Source organism: Saccopteryx leptura, chromosome 2 (assembly GCF_036850995.1).
Source record: "Saccopteryx leptura isolate mSacLep1 chromosome 2, mSacLep1_pri_phased_curated, whole genome shotgun sequence".
In the NCBI taxonomy this organism is placed as follows: domain Eukaryota; kingdom Metazoa; phylum Chordata; class Mammalia; order Chiroptera; family Emballonuridae; genus Saccopteryx; species Saccopteryx leptura.
In genome coordinates, this window is record NC_089504.1 from 96,349,152 (window position 1) to 96,371,710 (window position 22,559).

General features: G+C 42.0%; 1 protein-coding gene and 1 pseudogene across 2 annotated transcripts in view; both read right to left on the reverse strand.

Moving 5' to 3' along the window:
- The window catches only part of PTPDC1 (protein tyrosine phosphatase domain containing 1), a 91,942-nt gene that overhangs the window by 7,168 nt on the left and 62,215 nt on the right, over positions 1-22,559 (reverse strand). For both annotated transcript variants that reach the window (XM_066368348.1, XM_066368347.1), the window contains exons 3-7: positions 16,575-16,746; positions 13,626-13,706; positions 13,287-13,405; positions 12,135-12,272; positions 8,583-9,802 (exon numbers count right to left, since the gene is read on the reverse strand). In XM_066368348.1, the coding sequence (XP_066224445.1) occupies positions 8,583-9,802; positions 12,135-12,272; positions 13,287-13,405; positions 13,626-13,706; positions 16,575-16,746 (1,730 nt within the window). The remainder of the gene's footprint in view (positions 1-8,582; positions 9,803-12,134; positions 12,273-13,286; positions 13,406-13,625; positions 13,707-16,574; positions 16,747-22,559) is intronic.
- Positions 3,952-4,657, reverse strand: LOC136393868 (diphthine--ammonia ligase pseudogene; annotated as a pseudogene).

Genomic DNA, 22,559 nt, shown 5'->3' on the forward strand with positions numbered 1-22,559 from the left:
GTTTTCCCATCTATAAGGACTGTACAGATTAACAAAGAACTTATAAATAATATATATATTACCTGCCTCAAAGGATTACTGTGAAAATAGTGAGATAAAAGACATGAAAGGGCCTAGTATAGGCACAGGTGGCATTATGCTATTTAAATCATGTTCACTTTACCTTTTTTTAAAATAATTTTTTATTTTTCAATTACAGTTAATGTACAATATTATATCAGTTTTAGGTATACAACCCAGTGATTTGGCATGTAAACAATTTATGATCACCCTGATAAATCTAGTACCCATCTGACACCATATAGTTATTATAATATTAACTATAATCTCTATACTTTATATCCCCATGACTATTCTATTAACTACCAATTTTTACTTCTTAATCCCTTCACCTTTTTAACCCAGTCCCTCAATTCCCCTCTCCTCTGGCAACCATAAAAATCTTCCCTTTATCTATGAGTCTGTCTTGTTTGCTTGTTTATTTTGTTCTTTGGATTACACAGATAAGTGAAATCATATGGCACTGGTCTTTCTCTGACTTACTTCACTCAGAACAATGCCCTCTAGGTCCATCCAGGTTGTTGCAGATGGCAAAATTTCATTCTTTTGTTTAGGGCTGAGTCATATTCCATTGTGTATGTGCACCACATCTTTATCCATTCATCTATCAATGAACACTGAAGTTGCTTCCATATCTTGGCTTTGTAAATAATGCTGCAGTGAACATACAGATGCATATGTCTCTTATAATTACAATATATTTTGGGTTTCTTCAGATACATATCCAGAAGTAGAATTGTTGAGTCCTTCTTTGTCACTTGTTAAAGCTTTTGTTTTAAAGTCTGTTTTGTCTGGTATAAGTATTGCTACCCCAGCTCTTTGTTTTTTTTTTAAATTTCCATTTTCATGAACTATAGTGTGTGTGTATCTTTTAATCTGAAGTGGGTTTCTTGTGGGCAGCATATGTAAGGGTCTTGTTTTGTTATCCAGCCAATGTCTTTTGATTGAGCATTTAATCCATTTACATTTAGTATAATTATTGATAGAGGTTATTGTTATTATTCATAGTTTTAATCTTTTTTTCTCTACTTTTTAAAGAAGCCCCTTTAACATTTCTTATAATACTGGTTTGGTGGCAATGAACTCCTTTAGCTTTTTCTTGTCTGGGAAGCTCTTTATATGTCCCTCAATTCTAAATAATAGTTTTGTTTGGTAGTATAATTCTTGCTTTTCATCACATTGAATATTTCATGCCAATCCCTTCTGGCCTCCAAAGTTTCTGTTGAGAAATCAGCTGACAGTCTTATAGCAGCTCCCTTGTAGGTAACTTTTTCTTTTGCTTTTAAGATTCTCTTTTTGTCTTTTAACCCTTAGCATTTTTTTTGACAGAATCTTTTTATTTTATTTATTCATTTTTAGAGAGGAGAGAGAGAGAGACAGAGAGGAGAGAGAGACAGAGAGAGAGGGAAGGGGGGAGGAGCTGGAAGCATCAACTCTCATATGTGCCTTGACCAGGCAAGCCCAGGGTTTTGAACCGGCGACCTCAGCATTTCCAGGTCGACGTTTTATCCACTGTGCCACCATAGGTCAGGCAGCATTTTTAAAATTTATTTTTATTTTATAGTAGCTTTATTCATAATTGCAAAAACTTGGAAGCAACCAAGATGTCTTGCAGTATATGAATGGATAAATAAACTGTGGTACTGGTATAGCCAGACGTGTCTGAATGGAATAGTATTTAGCACTTACAAACTCAAGAAAAGACATGGAGGATCCTTAAATGCATACTGCTAAGTGAAAGAAGCCAATCTAAAATGCCAACATGGTATATAATACCAATTATATGACATTCTGGAAAGGGCAAAACTATGGAGATAGTAAAAAGATCAATGGTTGCCAGGATTTGGCGGGGGGAGGAATATGCAATGATATGTGGAGCATGAAAGATGTTTAGGGCAGTGAAAATATTCTATATAATATATAATGATGAATACATATCATTATGCATCTGCCCAATGTACAATAAACACCGAGTGAATCATGAACTATGAACGTTGGGTGACCATAACATACCAATGTACCATCATAATCACCCCAAAGTTTACAGCTTACACCATGATTCATCAATTGTAACAAATGTACCACTCTGGTGGAGAATAATGACTATAGGGAAACTATGTTTGGATGGGGATAAGGGGTATATAGAAACTCTGTATGTTCTGCTCAATTCTGCTGTGAACCTAAAATTGCTCTGAAAAATAAAGTCTATTTTTAAGAAAGCTTGTTTGAAGTCAGCAAAATATTGAAAAATTGCTTTAAAAAAAAAACAGCTATAGCCTGACCTGTGGTGGCACAGTGGATAAAGCATCAACCTGGAACACTGAGGTCGCTGGTTAGAAACCCTGGGTTTGCCTGGTCAAAGCACATATGGGAATTGATGCTTCCTGCTCCTTTCCCCCCTTCTCTCTCTCTTTCTCTCTCCTCTCTAAAATGAATAAAATCTAAAAAAAAAAACACCCCAAAAAACCCAGCTATAAAATAACCAGTAAGTTAATGATAGTCTTTCAGATTGTCCAATTATGTTGAAACAATGAATGTAGTGAAAACAAAAATGACATGGCACTTTGGTGACAACTAATAGAATAACCTTAACTGGCTAAATAAAGTTATCATTTTTGATCCTCATTTTCAAATGCCTCTGTACTGTGATATTATTGGCAGAAATGAGAGCCGGAAAAAAATCAAAGTGGTTAAAGAAATGTCACAGAAGTTAAGGGTGTATACGAAGCAAAAGTTAAAAATAAATAAATAAATAAATAAAAGGGCACATATCACATAAGAGAACATGAATAGGATGTGTTAAGAAAAGTCAGAGTGAATCCCAAGTAACTTGACAACAAGGCATTTCCCCAATTAATAAATGGTCCTATTAACTTTTTCTGACATACATATATATATATGTGTGTGTGTGTGTGTGTGTCTGTATTTTTTTTTGACAGAGACAGAGAGGCAGAGAGAGGAACAGATAGGGACAGACAAGAAGGGAGATGAGAAGCATCAATTCTTCGTTGCAGCATCTTAGTTGTTTGTTGATTGCTTTGTCTTGTGTGCCTTGACAGGGTGTGGGGGAGGGCTACAGCAGAGCAAGTGACTGCTTGCTCAAGCCAAGTGACCCTGGGCTTCAAGCCAGCGACTATGGGGTCATGTCTATGATCCCACGCTCAAGCCAGCAACCCTGCACTCAAGCCAGGTGATCCCACGCTCAAGCCAGCGACCTCAGGGTTTTGAACCTGGGTCTTCCATGTCCCAGTCCAATGCTCTATCCACTGTGCCACTGCTTGGTCAGACTCTGATATATATTTTTAATTTTATAAATATTTTAATTTAATGAGAAAAAGCTGAACATAATTGAGAAAATGCTATGTATTTATTTTTCATATAAAAATAACAGCTTAATAAACAATGTTCAACAATGATTTTTTTAATCAATGTATTTTATTATTTATTTATTTAAGATTTTATTTATTCATTTTAGAAGAGGAGACAGAGAGAGAGAGAGAGAGAGAGAGAGAGAAAGAGACAGAGAGAGAAGGGAGGGAGGAGCAGAAAGCATCAACTCCTATATATATGTGCCTTGACCAGGGAAGCCCGGGGTTTCGAACTGGCGACCTCAGTGTTCCAGGTTGATGCTTTTACCCCCTGCGCCACTGCATGTCAGGCTGTTCAACAATGATTTTAAGAGCTATATCTATAGCCCTGGCTGGGTAGCTCGGCTTGTTAGGGCGTCATCCCAATGCACCAAGGTTGCAGGTTCGATCTCCAGTCAGGACAAATACAAGAATCAACCAAGGAATGCATAAATATGCAGAACAACAAACCAATCTCCTTCTCTCTCTCTCTCTCAAAAAAAAAAAAAAGAATAAAATTTAAAAATATTATATATATTATATAATTAAATGTTTTATAGTTGTCAGGCACTGGGGACGGACACCCTGTCCTCCAAGTGCAATTCTATAAGCCACAAGTATAAATTCATCAGCTGAATGTATGACTCCTTTTGATGAACTACAATTATATTCTTAAACAGAGGGCAATCCAAAGTGAACATTTCATACCTTCCACCTTCTCCACAAACATGAACTCTATTTCTTAGAAAGTTCTAAGAGATAAGACTCCATTTGATCCAGGGTTTTTCTAACATGCTTATCTGGATCTAAACCCAAAGCTGCTACTTTGATGATGACTGCCTGAATGTTAGATCATATTGTCTCTTGGAGCAAGTCTTCTTGGTTTCTCGGGCAAAGATAAGCTAAAGGCTAAAGAGTAAGCCTTTTACAAACATTTTCTACTAAAACATGCTGATAATCAGAAAGTATAGAATTGATGTCTCTTCTACTTCTTTTTCCTTAACAAGTTTCAAAAGCTCATGGATATCTTTAACCCTATTATCACCCCCACATTTGGTGTACACTTGTCCTGTTTCCATATTCCTTTCTCATGGAAGAGCCTTTGCTTCTGCATACAAATCAATGGCATGACAACCAACTGTCTAATACATGTAGCTATCCAGTTCACCTGACTCCACTTGGTTTTCAGCTAGTCTTAGATTTGCTAAAGCAATGAAAAATCTGATGCCCAGCAGCAATGCACACTGCATTTTATTTTAACAGCTGTTCTTTCTACTGCTGAACAGGGCTACAACCCCCATGTTGGACACAGTGTACATGTGTGCTGGGCCTAACCTTTAGCATTTTACCTATAATGTGTCTTGGTGTGGGCCTCTTTAGTTTCATCTTAGATGGGACTCTGCGCTTCCTGGACGTGTGTGTCTATTTCTTCGACCAGGTTAGGGAAGTTTTCCATCATTATTTTTTCAAAGTTCTTGATCCTTTTCTCTTCTGCCCCCCTCTCCAGAGGCAAATGTTGGTATGCTTAAGGTGTCCCAGGGATTCCTTATACTATCCTCATTTCTTGGATTCTTTTTTCTTTTTTGCTGTTCTGATTGTGTGTTTCCTGCTTATCTTCCAAACTGCTTTGATCCTCTGTTTCATGTACTCTATTGTTGATTCCATCTATAATGTACCTTTTCTTAATGTCTATTTTATTGATTTTACAGAGAGAAAGAGAGTGAAAGACAGACAGGAACAACGATCTGTCCTTGTATGTGCCCTGACCAGGGATTAAACTTGCAACCTCTGTGCTTTAGGACAATGCTCTAACCAACTGAAATATCCGGCCAGGACTGTGTACTGTAGTCTTCATTTGAGTTATTGTCACCTTCATTTCTGACTAGTTCTTTTATATGTTTTCTGTCTCCACTTTATGCTTATCTCTTTGTTGAAGTTCTTACTGAGATCATCCTTAAAAAGTGTTTTGAATTTTGCATCTGGTAGATGGCTTGTCTCCATTTTGTTGAGTTCTTTTTCTGAAATTTTACTGTTCTTTCATTTGGGACATGTTTCTTAGCTTCCTCATTTTGGCTGCCTCCCTGTGTTTGTTTCTATGTATTAGGTAGAGCACCTACGTCTATGTAGTAGATGTCCTAAAGTGTCTAGTGGCACAGCCTCCCCAGTCACCTTATCTGGACATTCCAGGTACACCCCTCTGTGTAGACTGTGTGCACTGTCCTGCTGTCGTTGAGCCTTAATTGTACACCAGTGAGAAGGATTTACCCCCAGGTCATTCGGCCACAACCACTGTAGAGGATCTGCTGTGCAGGTGCTGACCCCATGAAGCAGGACTCACTTCAATGGGGTTCTGGTGTCCACTGAGTCTGCCTCTTGAGTGTGTTGCTTGTGGAGGTAACTGGGTGGTGCTATGGCGTGGTATGAAGCTATTCACCAGGTGTTCTGGCTCCGGGGCCTTCCAGGAGATGCAGGCCAAGGCCAGCTGCTGCCTATGCCCTGCCTGGAGCCACCAGGCATGAGCTACAAAGCAAACGGCAGAACGGTGCTACTTATGCTAGGCTTGGAGGTGCTCAAAAAAGCCCAAGGTTCCTCCCGAGGCTGGCTGCCAATACTGCTCAGGCCGGGGCCACTTAGCAAGAGATATGGACATGCTAAAGCCAGGTGCTTCTTTTTTGAGATTTTAGGAAAGTCTGCAGCATGAGCCAAGACAGGCCCTTAGTATGGAAAAGCTGCTGGAAATGGCTTAAGTGGGCCTTAAAGTTGGGTGGAACAGGATCTCAGGGAATTACCAGGGAGGGGTAAACAGTGTTAGCCAAGCTCATGCAGACTCAGCTATGGTGCTCACCTGCCAGCCTGTGAGGGCAAGCTCAGCAAAGGAAATATGGCTTCTGCCAGCACTTCTGTCTGGCAGAAAGCTGCTCCTTCAGCCCTCACTGGACAATTTAGTTCTTCCCTGTATGTCCCTGGAGCATTTCAAACTGCAGTGAGAGTCTGAATAAGTCTGTGCATAGACCCTTTAAAAGAAACACCTGAAACTCCAGATCCTCCGTCTCACTCAGCCACAGTCCCTGCTGGTTTTCACAGTGAGAAATTATGCAGACTTCTCCTGGACTGGAACCCTGAGCTGGGGGAACCTGGTGTGGGGCTAGAACCCCTCGTTCCATAGGGTGGATCTCCACAGGGGAGATATCCTGTTATATTATTTTAAATTGCCATACGTGGGTATGGGATCAACCTGATCCGAGTCCCACCCCTCCTACCAGTCTTGACATGGCTGCTTCTTTTTATATCCTAGTTCTAGGACTTCTGTTCAGCTAGGTTCCAGGCAGTTTGGAATGATGCTTGTTCTGTGGTTTAGTTGTAATTTTGATGTGGTTGTGGGAGAAAGCCTTTGGACAAGTTAACTGAAAGCCCCCTCGTTTTACTCTTTCCAGAATTCAACTAATTTGTTTTTATTACTGAAAGGCTTATAATAAAATCTAGAAAAGAAAGAAAAAGGTGAACCTATCCAAACAAAATGGCTGTGTTCACCTCTAGAGAATGCTTTCACATATATTATTACACGTTGAAACAGTCTGGCCCATGTACCACACTGAGCAGTGCAGGTACAAGGGGGGCTGCCCCAAGAGGGGGCGCGAGCTGTTGCACCCAAGGCCAAAGGGCTGCAGCCAGCTACCATGAACACAGCAATGCAGCAGAAAGGCCTGCTGACTTAGTGCAAAGCTCGTTCAGTTTCTGCAGGAAATAAGGAGCACACTTCATGTTGAAAAAACAATACATTTAACCATTTGTTATACAAAACACAATTCTGACAGAAAGAACATAAAGTGCCCTCCTCCCTTTACAGGTATAAGAGGGGAGAAGCTCCATGCCCATTCCCACCTCTGCCTCTGGAAGGTTCTGGCCCTCCTGGAAAGGGTACATACCTTGTTAATCAATGGCAGAAGAACAGCTATGCAAATAACTAGTGGTAGATTACAGGCTAAAAAGTCAAAATTTCTTTTTTCTTTTTACTTTTTTAAGATGAGAGGAGAGTAGATAGTGAGACACACTCCTGCATGCACCCCAACCAGGATCCACCTGGCAGCCCTGTCTGGGGCCAATGAGTATCAAGCTATTTTTAGCACCTGAGGCCATCACTTGGCCAAAGTATATATGTTAATCTCAGTGCCTGGGGCCACACTTGAACCAACTGAGCCACTGTCTGCAGGAAGGGAAGAGGGAGAGAAGGGGGAGAGGGGAGGAGAAGCAGATGGTTGCTTTTCCAGTGTGCCCTGACCGGGAATCAAACCCAGGACATCCATATGCTGGGTCGACATTCTATCCACTGAGCCACTGGCTAGGACCAAGATTTCAGTTAGCCAGGACTCAATGGGTACGCCCACATTTGGGCAGCTTACCTGTTTCTAGTAACTAAATCTGTAAGACCTGCCTTTCTCTAGATCAGCCTCTCATGTAGGGTAGAGTGTGGCTGATTTAAGATGGTTGTTCTAGTGAAAGTACAACATAAAACCGGGTTAAAATGTTAAATTTCACATTCTAATTTCAGTAAAAGCAAGGTAATGGACCCCAAAGACCTAATTTCAGAAACCAGCAGCACCCAGGTACTCTGTAGCCCATCCCATTTGCTTTCCAGATCTGAGTGGCCTCACGGGGGCAGGACTGGGATTCTGCAAGCGGGAATGCTAGCAGACAGCATCTATCACACATCCCCCCAACCTCATTCAACACTAGTGGGGATGAGTTTTGGAAAAGAGTTTGCTCTGATTGCATCTACATGTTAGTGGTTCTCAAAACGTGGCTCCCTGCTAGGCCTTGGGCTGGCCTAGAGATCCCTCAGGTCAGTTCACAGCCATCTGCTATGGCCTGTCCATCTGTCCTTCAGTCTGTCCTGAAAAGCCAGCAAGAAGGAAGGAAGTTACCAATATAATCATATCCATGCCTTGCTTCCTCAGGCACCTCTTTCACAGGAGACTGAAGCAAGCCTGCACGGCAGCTGATGCCTGTCATTTCTAAGACATCAGTCTCTTGTTACAGCTAAGAAATCTGAAGTTCAAACTATTACACCAACATGTCTTCAAATTCCTACAACAAATAAATCTAGGAAATGTATGGCGTTTTTGCTCTGACGTTAAGTATTTCCCAAGCATGTATAATTAAATGGAATGTAAATACCTGCCACATTTCTACCTTCCTTTTCACTTCCTCCTTTTCTGCAAACTCATTTAAGTTTGCCAGCGCTCTGGCCACCAGCATTCTCCTTTCTTCAACTCTCAGTTCAGATGGTAGAGCAGTGTGTGGAGTGCATTCGGCCACATCTTTGCTGTTCTGGGTGTTAGGTCCAACAGAGGACTGTGCTTTGGGGCTGGAGCCACAGTCCACAGGGCCACCACAGCCACCATGCACTACACACCGACACGGGGTCCCTTGTTGGGGAGAACAGAGTCGTTCCCTGGGAATATCTGCAGCGCTGGGTGGAAGTGGTTCCCCAGGGGTGTATAAAACTGAAACACCTGAAGAGAAGGTTCTACTCCGCTGTACTTCGGTTGAAATGTTCTTCCTTAGGGAGATGGGCGACCTACCATCTTTGAGTCCTTCTAAGTCTCTCAATTTAGCCTGATTCCAGAAAGAAAATGCATTGTGGACCATCATTTCCTTGTTGGAATCTAGCTGTGGAGTCCGTGGGGCATCGTAATGGCTTACGGGCATCTGCTGCCCAGAGCTGTGGTGAAACGAGGCCTGAGCAGGCGTTGTCCATGGAGTCCCCGTCTGCCCCAGGAGCGACTCGGCCCTCTGCAAATCCGAGTCGCTGTAGCTGAGCTGCCTCTTCAGGCCAGTCAGGGGCTGAAGGCATGCTATATTCCGCCTCTTCCAAAGAGGGTCAAACTCTTGCTCACTGGAAAGAACTACATCCTGATTGTCAAAATCTGCCCTGACTGCAGTGGGGGTGAGAGAGTCTGATGCGTCACTGTCGTGCCTCAGTAACTCCCTGTCCAGCTGCATTGTGACCACCTCAGAAACGGTCTTTTCAATTTCGGCAGAGAGGCCAGGCACTTCCACTGCTTCCGTCACCACGGGCCTGTTCTCAGCTAAGTCCAGCAGCAATTTGCACACAAGGTGGATAATTTTTGGCACGTATTTCAGAAGTCGTGCCTCATAACCATGAAGCAGATGCTGCTGGCGAATCAAAAACTGTGTTAAGGTGACAGCATGTGCTTTGGGGTCAGAGCAAGAGAAAATGTTGCGAAGAGGAATCAGGAACTGAGTAAATTCCCTCACACACAGTAGCTGTCCTCGGGTTTGAATGGAATTGGGTCGCTTTGCCCGAACAAATATAATGGCTTGGTCAGCAGTCATTCTTGTCGCAAAAACTAAGTAACAGGCTATTAAAACACCTAAGTAATGAAGAAGAAAAGACTGGATGAGAAAATCTTATATATATATTTTAAATTAATCACTTTGATGATTGAAATTTTGTAAGTGTTAGGAAACCATCTAAATACAGAAACATTTTAAGAATACTATAACTTTGCAACTTTTTGAAAAGATGTTAACATATTTACTAATCTATATGGTACCCCTCACTTTGAGAAAACTCAGTGCCCCCTATACCCAGGGGCAAACACAGAAACTGACACAGTGAAGCTAAGTGTGGACGAAGGGGAGATGACTGAGCAACCCCGTACTTCACACTTGGTGATCCCCCCTTACTCCATTCTTCCTCAGTGACCCCCCCTTATTCCACACTCGGTGACCCCCCTTACTCCACCCTTCCTCAATGATTCCCCCTTACTCCACCCTTACTTGGTGATCCCCCCTTACTCCACCCTTCCTCTGTGACCCCCCTTACTCCACCCTTCCTTGAACTCCAGATGACTGAGTTCAAGTCAGGGGGAATAACTGAGTAATTGTGGAGTGAGGGATAAAACTAAGAGTGGAGCAATGGTGGAATGGTGGAGTAGGTGTGGGCTGAGGGGGGGATGACTGACCACATGTGGAGTGAGAGGGGATGACTGAGTGAGTATGAAGTGAGGGAGAATGACCAAGAGTGGAGAGTGAGGAATGACTGAGTACATGTACAGTAAGTGAGAAATGACTGAGGAAGTATGGAGTTAGGGGGAATCACTGAGTAAGTCAAAGTAAGTGAGGAATGACAGAATAAGGGTGGAATAAGGAGTGATGACTAAGTGTGAAGTGAGGCGGTGACTCAGGAACTGCAGAGTGATGGGGGATGGCTGGGTAAGTGTGCAGTAAGAGGAAATGACAAACTGTGGAGTGAGGGGGTTGATGAAGGAATTGTGGAATAAGGGAAGATGCTTAAGTATGGAGTAAGGGGGGATCATAGAGGAAGGGTGGAGTAAGGGGGGTCACAGAGGAAGGGTGGAGTAAGGGGGGATCACCAAGTAAGGGTGGAGTAAGGGGGAATCATTGAGGAAGGGTGGAGTAAGGGGGGTCACCGAGTGTGGAATAAGGGAGGGTCACTGAGGAAGAATGGAGTAAGGGGGGTCACCGAGTGTGAAGTACGGGGTGGGCAAATGATCTGGATATTTATCCTCCTTGATCCCAACTCCAACATGGGAGAAATAAAATCCTGTTTCTATTTCCTATGTAACAGTATTTGAAAATTTCCATTCAATGGATCCACACCCTGTACTTGGAACTGCCCACGGCTGCCTTTGCCATTAATAGTTAGTTGCCACACCCCTGCCTGTCATTTTACCAACTTGAATATTTTTTAATTTGGGAATTATTCATATTCACAATCTATTTCTTTTCTGACAATTCTTGGGAACTTGTCTCTACACTAATAAGTGTTTTTCTCCATACCATCATATAATTCTATATTGCTATAAGCACTTAATAGTAAGGAAAACAGCCTTAACAGTACAAACATTATGCATTCTTATTAATTTCAAATTTAAATGAATGATGAAAAGGTAAAAATTAATCCATTAGTTTAAATATAATAATTATATCAAAGATAAAGGAAATCAAAAGATATCTGTGTGATTTACCAAATCTGTGAGTATCATTCCATATATTAGAACCTCTGAAAACTGCATGTTCTCCCAGGGTGTGGTAGGTAGGGTCATATCTTTCTCACTAGGACAGGGAAGGGCTTAGTGTAAGTATGAAACATCTGCAGACCTATTCATGGAATCCCTCAGAAGAGCAAAATTCCGGCTCTACCCTAAGAGCTGATGGTACTGAGTAGAACTGAGTCCTCACCCTAACGAAGCTCCCGGGCAGGGGGCAACTCCATGGCTGCTGCACAGGTAACCTGTGGACACAGTCAGGCTCAGGTGTCTGGGTGAAGCAAATGGCAGTGAAGATTCAAACCCAATGGTCTTTATTTCTACCTCAGGATCAGCATGACACTAAGATTCTGCTGTCCTTTTAAGTAAAATCATTGAATTTTGATACAGAATTCTAAGCATGGGTACTCTCCTTAACAACAAAATTCTGACAGCCATGAATTGAAATATCAGCCCTTCTACTTATTGGATGTAGTAAATTACTAACCCTTCTTCAAAACTGACATTGTTGATAAAGACTTAATAAGACAGCAAGTGTAAAATGCTTAGAACAATAAAACAATGCTTGCTATTTTCACTGTTACTTTGGCTAAGAAAAACAACATTTTAAAAGACATTGGGTACTAAGAAATATTACTCCTTTTATGTTTAAATATGCCACAAGACAATACAACCACCTTCTAGAATTTACCTGTTCGACCAAGCCCTGCATGACAATGGATAGCTACTTTTCCTTCTTGTAAGGCAAATGTCATCACCTTCACCATATCTAAGATGGTGGTAAGTGACGCAACACCATAATCCTTCCATCCAAAATTGTAGAAATAAACTGGGCAATGAAAAGAGAACAGAAAAAACAATCAACACACAGGAAAAACACTTGCAGGGATATCCGAAGTGAGTGAGTGAATTCATGAAAGGCAGAAGCTGCAGGGCACGCAGATCTCCGGAGGAGGCGGCCTAGGATGACAGGCTTTTCCCATTGCCAGTGAGTTTACTGTTAGCTTTTCTTACTGAGCCCATTCTGTATTGCTTAGGGCATCTTCTGCTGAAACTCAGTCAGAAAGAATTATGGAAAAGCAGGACTGAAAATTACTAAAGTCAATAACTACACCAAAATGCCTCAGCTCTGGAGAAAAAGCACACAATACTGGTTCAAGCACAGGAATGCATCTAAATGACTGATAAATGGCAAAAGATGATGCATACAAATTTTCTACCCACTGGGAAAAAAAGGCCAGATACAAGCTTCTTAAAAAAAAGTTCTAAAATTGCACAGGTTGATTCTTTCCTTGGTGTGATGCCACCCAAATGCTCCTGTGATAAAGGAGCTTCTGGAGTTGTCACATAAGGAACCCACATCTACCCAGGGGCAGAACTGCTGTGCAGCACCAAAGCACCAGCAAGTCCTGGGTTCCAATCCTGCTCACATGGGTAAGCTGTGTGACCATGGGCAAACTACAACTTGCTTAGCCTGTGTGGCCTTGTGTGTGAAGCAGAAACAGCTGCGTTACTGGGCTGCTTCAAGGATAACGTGAGATGGCAGGTCTGACACACTGTTAATGTTGACTAATGCATGCACTAACCTAATGTTGCCATCGTTCCCACAGGGTCTCCTCCCAGGTCCCTCTCACAGAGAAAGAAAGCCTGCACTCTCCACAGCAATAGCACAGAAAAATGGTCACATTCTTTAAAGTCAAAGTTAGCTCATCTTCATGTTTAGGAGCCCTACTATATGCAGTAAGCATTTATTTCCATCACCTTTAAACCTAAGAGCCGAGCACACAAAAGTCTCTGAGTGCTGTCCGTGGTAACCCATGAAGAGGAGGGTGGAAGGACTTACTGCCAGCCTCCATGAAAGCTTCAGGAAGGTACGTGAATCCACTTTCTTGTTCCAGAGGGTTCCCACAGCTGGCATGCTCACCGGGCCGCTGCAGGTTAATGACTGTTGTTAAGCCATGGCTTAAAGGAAAAAAAAATCAGCCATATTAGGAGTTAGCTAGCATTTCTTTAAAGAAAGTAACCACTTTTGGCATTAAGAAACATTATTAATTATTCTCAAATATCTTATTTGAAATAAGTTCCTTATGGGTATTGTTAGAATAAAAACACTGAAGTCAAAAGCAATGGAAGAAAAAACACGAGTGGGCTTATTAAAGTGTGCGAGCAATGTTGCATTTACCTCTGAAACTGCTCGATGATTCGGTACTTCTCAAGGAGCTCCGTGGACGGGCGAGCCATTGCCAGAATGTTATCAGTGACCCTACAGATGGAAGGAGGGGCTGGTGAGATGCACAAAGCCTAGAATGTTACAGCTCCAAGGACTGAGAGAGTAGGTATTAAGCCACTATTTTTTCTATGATTTCAGTAACTTTGTAAGATAAAAATCTCTTTATACAAATCTGGCTTCAATTTTGCATTATGATTAGGGCTCTAAGAAATGTTAGCAGCTTACATCTCTGGAAAAAATTCCAGGATATAAGTATTTTGAACTACAACAAAGCATTTTCAAGAACTCTTATGATAGAGAAACCTCAACTGGCAGCAAAGGTGACAATCTAGGTCAGTTGTCCAAAGGTTATTAACCAAATGAGGACTGACTAGAAGGCATTTCTAGCTCTTAAACTATCTGCAGTTTACCTACCTATGTGTCAAATGGGAAGGAAGACACCTCCTCGGTAGGGCTGGTCTGAGAATTCAACATGGTGCAGATGCAAAGTCTTTAGCAAAAATTCCCACGTGCAGTTATTAATAAATGCTAAGTTATTGCAATTTAGCAAAATATAAAAGCTTTGGAATCAGTTGGGCCTGGTTTCAAATGCTGGTCTTTCTACTTTCTAGCTGTGTGGTATATTAGTTTCTCTGGACCTCAATTTTCTTCATCAATAAAATGACATTACCAATGCCTACTTCACAAAGAGTTTTATGGAGATAATAATTTAAAAGTGGCTTACACAGTGCTTGCCTGCAGCCAAATGCATGTTCACCGAGTGTGTGAATGGATAGGGACCCAACAAAAGGCTGTCCTCCATCGGGGCTCTGGCTTCACTGCATTCTGATTGAATTTCTCATTAGTATTCTGGTAATAAAGTACATCAGGCAGTCCATTGAAAGTTGTGGCTCAGATGAGCCTGAGAGGGGTAACATTTAACGTCCAGGGCAGAATCCAAAAAGACACCAACTCCCCCCCTCTGGTAGTGTCTGAAATTCAACAGGAACACCCAAAGCTTTGGAACCCCCAAATTTAATAGTACTTAGTATGAGGTAAGGAGAGCTGCAACAAGAAATCAGCAGAGGTGAAAAACACATGGTTTGGGTGGAGGGACTGAGCAAAAAAGGACAAAAAGAAAGGAGGGGTAGAGAGAAAAAACTCATGAACATGAACAGTAGTGATTCCCGGGGTGGGGGAGGTGGAGGAGGTAAAGGGGGATAAATGATGACGGTCAAAGACCTGACTTGGGGGGGTGAACACACAGTACAGTGTCAGAGATGTGTCACAGAACTGGGCACCTAAAATGGGTATAATTATGTTAACAGTGTCACCCCAATAAATTCAATTAAAAAAAGAGATGATTTAGTCAACAATAAATCAAAAATATTAATGTGTGGCACAGTGGATAAAGTGTTAACCTGGAACACTGAGGCTGCCAGTTCAAAAACCTGGGCTTGCCTGGCCAAGGCAACATATGAAAATTGATGCTTCCTGCTCCTTGCCTCCTTCTCTCTCTCTCTCTCTCTCTCTCTCTCTCTCTCTCTCTCTTCCCTTTCTAAAATGAATAAAAATAAAATCTTATTAAAATAAAATAAAGGTGATTACTAAAATTAAAGTCATCTTCCTTTCTTTTTTTAAAAAAAATTAATGTAGCCTTAAGCTTCATTATTAGAAATTTACTTGTCAGACCACACCTCAGGAATAGTGTTTGTATTTTCACAACATTCTTTATGAAAGCAAGTGACAGCCTAAAATATCATCTATGGAAAACAGAGGACCCCCAACTATATCACTATCTAAGTACTCAGCACATCCAATGTGAAAAAGTAGAGGTGCTAAGAGAAGCTGGTTGACAAATATCTAATCTGTAAACAGATTCTTGCTATATAAAATGATGCACCACTAGAACTTTTATTTTTTATTTTATTTTATTTTGTGTGTGTGTGTGTGTGTGTGTGTGTGTGTGTGTGTGTGTGTGACAGAGATAGAGAGGGACAATAGACAGGAAGGGAGAGAGATGAGAAGCATCAATTCTTTGTTCCGGCACCTTAGTTGTTCATTGATTGCTTTCTCATATGTGCCTTGACCAGGGGATTACAGCAGGGTGAGAGACCCCTTGCTCAAGCCAGTGACCTTGGGCTTAACCTGGTGAGCCTTGATCAAACTAGATGAGGCCATGCTCAAGCTGGTGACCTCAGGGTTTCAAACCTGGGTCCTCCAGGTCCCAGTCTGATGCTCTATCCACTGCGCCACTGCTTGGTCAGGCACTGCTAAAATTCTTGAAACAGTAATTTGCTCTAAGTGCGTTCAAATGGTATTTGGTTTATCACAACTTTTTAGACATCATTACATTGAAAAGATATACTTGACAGTTTACTATACTTATATACCATAACAATGCCAGCATCTTCTATTGTCCACTGAACCAACAGCTTGTACCGAGGCAGACTGAAAGTATATTGTGTCAAAATGGGTCCTTCCAATATAGGACCAAAATTAAGACAAGGTTAAAGCTTACCTGTGTGAAACTAAAAACTACATAGTACGTACCTCATAATTTTTGAAATTTATAGCTCGTTTTTATTACTTCTAGTAATTTCTGAAATTCAATAGCAATGTAGTTATCTTTTCTTTAAAGATATTTACATGTATTAGTTCACTTAGTTAAAAAAGAAGACCCCGTGGAGTTGGTTTTATTCTTTCCATTTCACAGATAAGAAAACTGAGCTTCGGAGTGCCTGTAGTATGAACAGGCCACAGCTCATCAGGCAGCAGAGCTGGGGGAGGAGGCAATGTTCTGACGTCAGAACCCCATACTCCTCTTCCACAGCCTCTTGCCAGCTGGCACTGCATACATCCTCATTCCCTTCTCCTACTGAGCGGCAGGTGAGAGCCCCCACAGAATGAAGGCTCACTCACCAGGACGAGTAGACGCCTTTAATGGCCTGCTCCTGTTCACTCCAGCGGGATGGATTCTCGTACTTGCACGCTCTGCCCCCGCACGCCATGGAGCAGGCCATGTGTCCAGGGATGACATGCCGTAAACGCTCTCCGACTTTTGTATACTTTGGTGTTGGACGACCTGAATTGCCTGGAACATGCAAGGAAGGGACTCAAAATTCCACTCTCCAAAGTGAAGGACCTGGGAACAGCTTCCATTTCATCTCAGGACTGCAGACGAGGAGCTGGTGCTAACTACCCTTCATTCTGTCAAGATTAAAGCCATATCCACCGCATCTAAGTGCACTATCGCTTTATACAGGGGATGTTTTCATATACAATCTCCATATGTCATACTGGCGCGAAGAGGAAGACACTGTAAAAGTAGACCTTTTATAAGGGAGTGAGGTTTATTCAAAAACTACATTTTTAATGAAAAAACACAAAATATTCAATTATTTTATCTCCTATTACCTATCCACTGAAACTTCTAGCATAACAGAATGTAGAGTATAACGCAGAATTGCCAAATTTAAAAAGCTATAAACATAGCACAGCCTCTTCACATTCCTTAAATTTAAACTCAAAGGTGTGGCAATCGTTAAGAAGAAAAGAACTTTTACTTTTTCTCCTGGGGCAAGCTGGGTTTCTCTTGACACAGCTGACAGAGGACGCAGCTACCATCACCTGGAGAGAGGATGAGGAGAGCATCTCGGTGGCGGAGCGGTGCTGCCCCTGCCCCTGCCCCTGCCCCTGCGGCGGCAGTGGTGTGGTGTCTGCGGAGTGCCTGCGCCCCTGTAAGAAGGAGCTGAGGAAGGGCATGGCCCAGAGCCACCGGGGCGGTTCCTGCATGGTGCTGGCCCCCAAGGGGAGAGCTGGAAGCTAGGAGATGTCAGCACCAACTTGCTCCAAGATGAAGTTACTGAGATATGAGCATCATTCTACATGATCTAACAGCCATTCAGGATAGGCTGACTTGTTTCCATAGTGACAAACAAAGAAACTACTGATTCCCACTCAGAGTTGCAAAGGCAAAGTCCCACATGAATGAAATGTTTAGGACAGATTGTTCAAAAATGTAGAGAAATAACATGTATTTTAAATAAATTATTTCTAAATTGCGATTATTCTATTTGCTTTTCAAATACATTTAAAAGATCTAACCACTTAAAAAGTAACATCTAAAATACTGTAATAGATTTAGAAAAATGTCTTTATGATGCAAACACTGCCTTGTACGCACATACTAAAGGGTTTAAATTCTTTTATATCTTTCATATCTATTCTCTGAACATGTTGAAAAAATTCTCTTATTACTCCTCTCTGGAACAGGGCAGAGAGAAAATTAATTGTAATGAAGTGGGACATGCTGGATAGCTTGTAACATTATTAAAACACTATTTCATTTTTCAAAACCAAAAAAAAAATCTGTTTCCTTGATAGAACTATTAAAGAAATACTTGAATAGAACAAATGGAGACATCTGCAGGGCTGATATATTTATCAGAAAGCATTTACTTGTATATTTTTATTTTTAGAATGTAAAAACCCTTTTCTTGGTGATGCCTTTGTTGGACAGTTACAGGAGTCAAGCTTCTCAAGAATTTAAAACACAATTTTGTGTCTTTTTGACTAGGGACAAAAAAGCGTGGATAATGTCTTAGCAGAGGCAGACAAAAAGAAAACTTCACCAAGTACCACATTCTTTAAGGGAAAGGGCTGAGGGGGAGGCTGTAACTGGGGGATGAAGAATAGAAAGAGAACAGAAACTTGAACAACCACCAACTGTCCGCCTCCTCCCCGGGGAATGTCAGGCTGCACTCCTTTCCCACACCCCACCCCACCCTCTCTCTGTCTCTGTCTCCAAAATAGTATTTTAGCCATATGTAGACTAAAACAATCTACTGCCACAGATAGGACTCTTTTTTCCCCCGTTTTATTTTAACAGTTAATAATGCTTAAAGCAAGCACTTTTAAACATGCCCACCATCTCCCAACATGATGCACCCTGTCAAGACAATTTGGTGTTCTAGTTCCTACTCACGGGGCAGCATCCCCCTCCCCCCTGTCCTTGTTATTTTGTATACAGTAACAGAGAATAATTTTTTAAATGCAACCAATCCAGGAAGCACAGCTCCCAAAGCTTTATAGGAGAGAAAAGAACAGGTGCAGCGTGGAAGGTAACCTGGAACCTTGTTGCAGTCCAGCCACAACAAGTCTATTACGGGGTCTTCGAACGGGAAAAGGTACGGAATTCAAATAAATGATAGACAGGGACTTAAAGATACATATATACAGATAGGTTCAGGAGGACGCCACGGCAAACAGTCTCTACTGTTCCTTAGCCATAACGTGCCTGCGTCCCGAAACACGTCCACTTTTATTCATAGAAAAAATGGAGTCCATCAGCAGTGCAATTAAGTTTCCAAGGCAACTCAAAGACAACCCCCACCATACCATCCAAATCTACTTTACACCAATAAGAAACTAGCTTCCAGCCTCCTCCGGAGAACATGGGTGAGATAAATGAGAATCAGGTGTAGCTCTTTGTTAACTAAGCAGGTGAGGTGGGATTTGGGCCCAGTACTTCTGTCCAGATTGTAAAAATACCATGTTTATTTATTTGGTCTCCAACAGAACCTGATGGCAGAGGTCCCAAATGCTCAAACTACGGGGTCTGCATCTGCTACTGGCACGGGACTCAGACTCATTTCTGAACAAGTCTCCGTGAGCAGGTTAATGATGCCTTGTAGACAGGGCCAGGAGCCCAAGACTAGGGACCTACTGGGGCAATGACTGCAGAAATGGAGCAAAGGCTGGTGTGAAACAGTGCAGGGGCAGACAGATGACAGTGGACGTCAGGAGCTGGAGACAGTGCCGGGACTTCCTGCCTCAGTGAGTGGCAGAGAGACACTGAAGCTGGGTAACACAAGCAACAGTGAGGAGACAGTCAGTGTCTAATAGCCTGGCTGGCAAGCTCCACTTGAGAGATACAAGGCCAGAGAGAGAGTCAGAGAGAGGGACAGATAGGAACAGACAGGCAGGAAGGAAGAGAGACGAGAAGCATCAATTCTTCGTTGCGGCACCTTAATTGTTCATTGATTGCTTCCTCACATGTGCCTTGACCGGGGAGCTACAGCAGAGTGAGTGACCCCTTGCTCAAGACAGTGACCTTTGGGTCCCTGCCTCATTACTGCTCCTACTCTTCTCACTTCCAAATATGCTGTCTCTAAAAAAAAAAAAAAGTCAGGCTCCCAGAAAAAAAGGAGAAAACAATATAAAAGAGAATCCCCATAAGCAACCCTCACTCCCTTAAGCCGCTATAGTCATCAGTGCACAAAGGGCCCCTCCCAGAATAACAATGATGGGCACGGCCCTCCAGCCTCCACACCACCACACTTTTGTGACCACGGGTCTGTTTGTAGGTGGCCAATCAGACCCACCCACATTTTTACTCACACCCATCCAGAGTAATATTTAAGGAACCACATGAGACACTGGTCACTGCAAATGTGAAATTATCTACATTTGTGATAAGCGCAATAAACAACAAAATTCAAAAGGAACCCTAAGAACTGGTCATTTCCTGTTAAACTCAAGATTTCAGAAAGGGCTAAGAGTTCCTACTTAAAACTTGGGCCCGAGAATGCGGTGGGAGCAGGAACTCCATCTGGTCTCAGTCCTCAATCAATACAGGAGTCAGGTCCAGGAACTAGGCTAGAACTTCCTTTCCAGCCTCTCTTTTTGCACTTTTTGGGACAGGAGCTCACTTCTCACACAGCAACTAACTATTTAACTGCTGGGCAGCTCAACAAGTTTTCTAACGCTAAGTAAAAATCCATTTCTCTGTAAACACTGGTTCTAACCTGTCCCTCTAAAAATAAAGAAAGCATCTCTTTGACTTGCAAGGTTTTTTTTTTTTAATTTTTAAATTGTATTTAGAAAATTAACTTTAACAGGGTGACATTGATCAATAAGAGTACATAGGTTTCAGGTAAACATCTCTATAGCATTTGAACTGTTGATTCTGTTGTGTACCCATCACCCAAAGTCAAATAATTTTCCATCACATTATATTTGTCTTAGGTTTTCAAATATATGAAGACAGAACTTCTCTAAGACCTCCCCTATTTAGGATATTCATTGCTCAAACATCCCTAGTATACATTATTGTTTCCAGATCCTTCACTATGATTCCCCTTCTTCTGAGGGACCCTCCTTCTCCTCCACAGCTAAACTCCTAAAAAAGCTGACCACATCTCCCATTTCCATTTGTCACTGGTCTCATTCTCAAACTCTATTTAGCTCTGGTCTCTGCCTCCACCATCCACTGGAAACTGCTCTTGTTAAAGTCTCCGATGGCCTCTGCTTCAAGGTGGACTGTCTTCTCTGACTGCTCAGCTGCATGCAACACAGTTGAACCACTTAGTTGTAATTTAAAAAACTTTTTGGAGAAGATTTGTTTTTTATTTTTAATCAGCCTCAAACTTACAGAAAAGTTACAACACAAAAAAATATTTTCTCTTGAACCATTTGAGAATAAACTGCAGACAGGCTGCCCCATTACTCCAAACAACAGCATTCATTCCCATAAACAAAGATGTTCTCTACAATTCCCCCAAATCAGAAAAATTACAATTGATATGTTACTAGTTGCCCTTTATTCCACAGACCTCATTCCAGCTTCCTGATGACCTCCATAGTCCTTACAGTAAAGTAGTACCATACAATATTCATACAATGCTGTGTTTAGTCATCCTGTTTCTTTCACTTATTTCACTCTAGAGCAAGCTCCTCAGTCTTTCCTTGACTTTGATGCCCTTGACTTCAAAAAGTACAGGCCAGTAATTTTGTAGAATGCCTCTCAATTTGTCTCTTTCTTCATGATTAGATCCAAGAAGCCCGCATGTTCACTGGTAAAGAGCAGTAGAACATTTAGAAACCAAGTCTGGCGCTAGGTGTGCTCAGTGCTGTTAGAGTAATGTTACCAGCAGGCCCTCTCAGTGAACAGAGCTAAGGAATATGCGCACTATATACACGCAAATAGACATATCACACATTTACATTGTACTTGTTTCTATATGTATGCAGGTATATTGAAAGCACAGAGTTCACCCTGATATTACCAGTTCCAATCCAAAAACATAGACTTCCTCCTAATCTCCTCCCTTTCCATAACAATAACTCCCTTCTCTGACTGTGAGAATCCTACTACCATTATCCTTACCATATTTACTTATCTGACCAGGCTCCCTTATCACTACTGCCCCCTCCTCTATGTGCACCCTCTCTCCCCGTTTGGACTGTAAAACCCCCAAGCCAGGGTGCTGCTGCCACCCTCCAGTGCAAATGCCTCTTTACCCTGCCCATGTTTTGATACTCCATGAACGGCCACTCTGTCATGTATGAGACCTCCCAACCCTACCTGAGCTCAGACACCTGGAGTATTCTAACACACAAGTCAGGTCAGCCCCTCGTGCAGACATCATCCCGCCCAGGTATCAGGACTGCTGGGCTGCTCCAGATGGAGTCGCCCCACCCTCCAGCACTGCAGCTTGACTACCCTCATTGTAGGTGCCTACTTTTCACTGCCTTGCCCAGTGGCTTTTGAACTGAATTGTTCAGGAAGAGGAGGAAAAAGAAGAGGAAGAGAAAGTCCCTTACTTTTTCCTTTGTTAATTGTGGTGAAATATACATAACATAAAATTTACTATTTTAACCATTTTTAAGTGTACAGCTCCATGCATGTAGTACATGCACACTGTTGTGCAACTATTACCACCACCCATCTCCAGAATATCACCCCAGACTGAACGGGAAACTCTGTATCCGTTAAACACTAACTCCCCACTTCTCCCTTGCCCAGCCCCCTGGCAACCACCACTCTACTTTCTGTCTATTAATGTGACTATTCTAGGTAACTTGTGAAAGTGGAATCATAATTATTTTTATCTTTTTGAGATA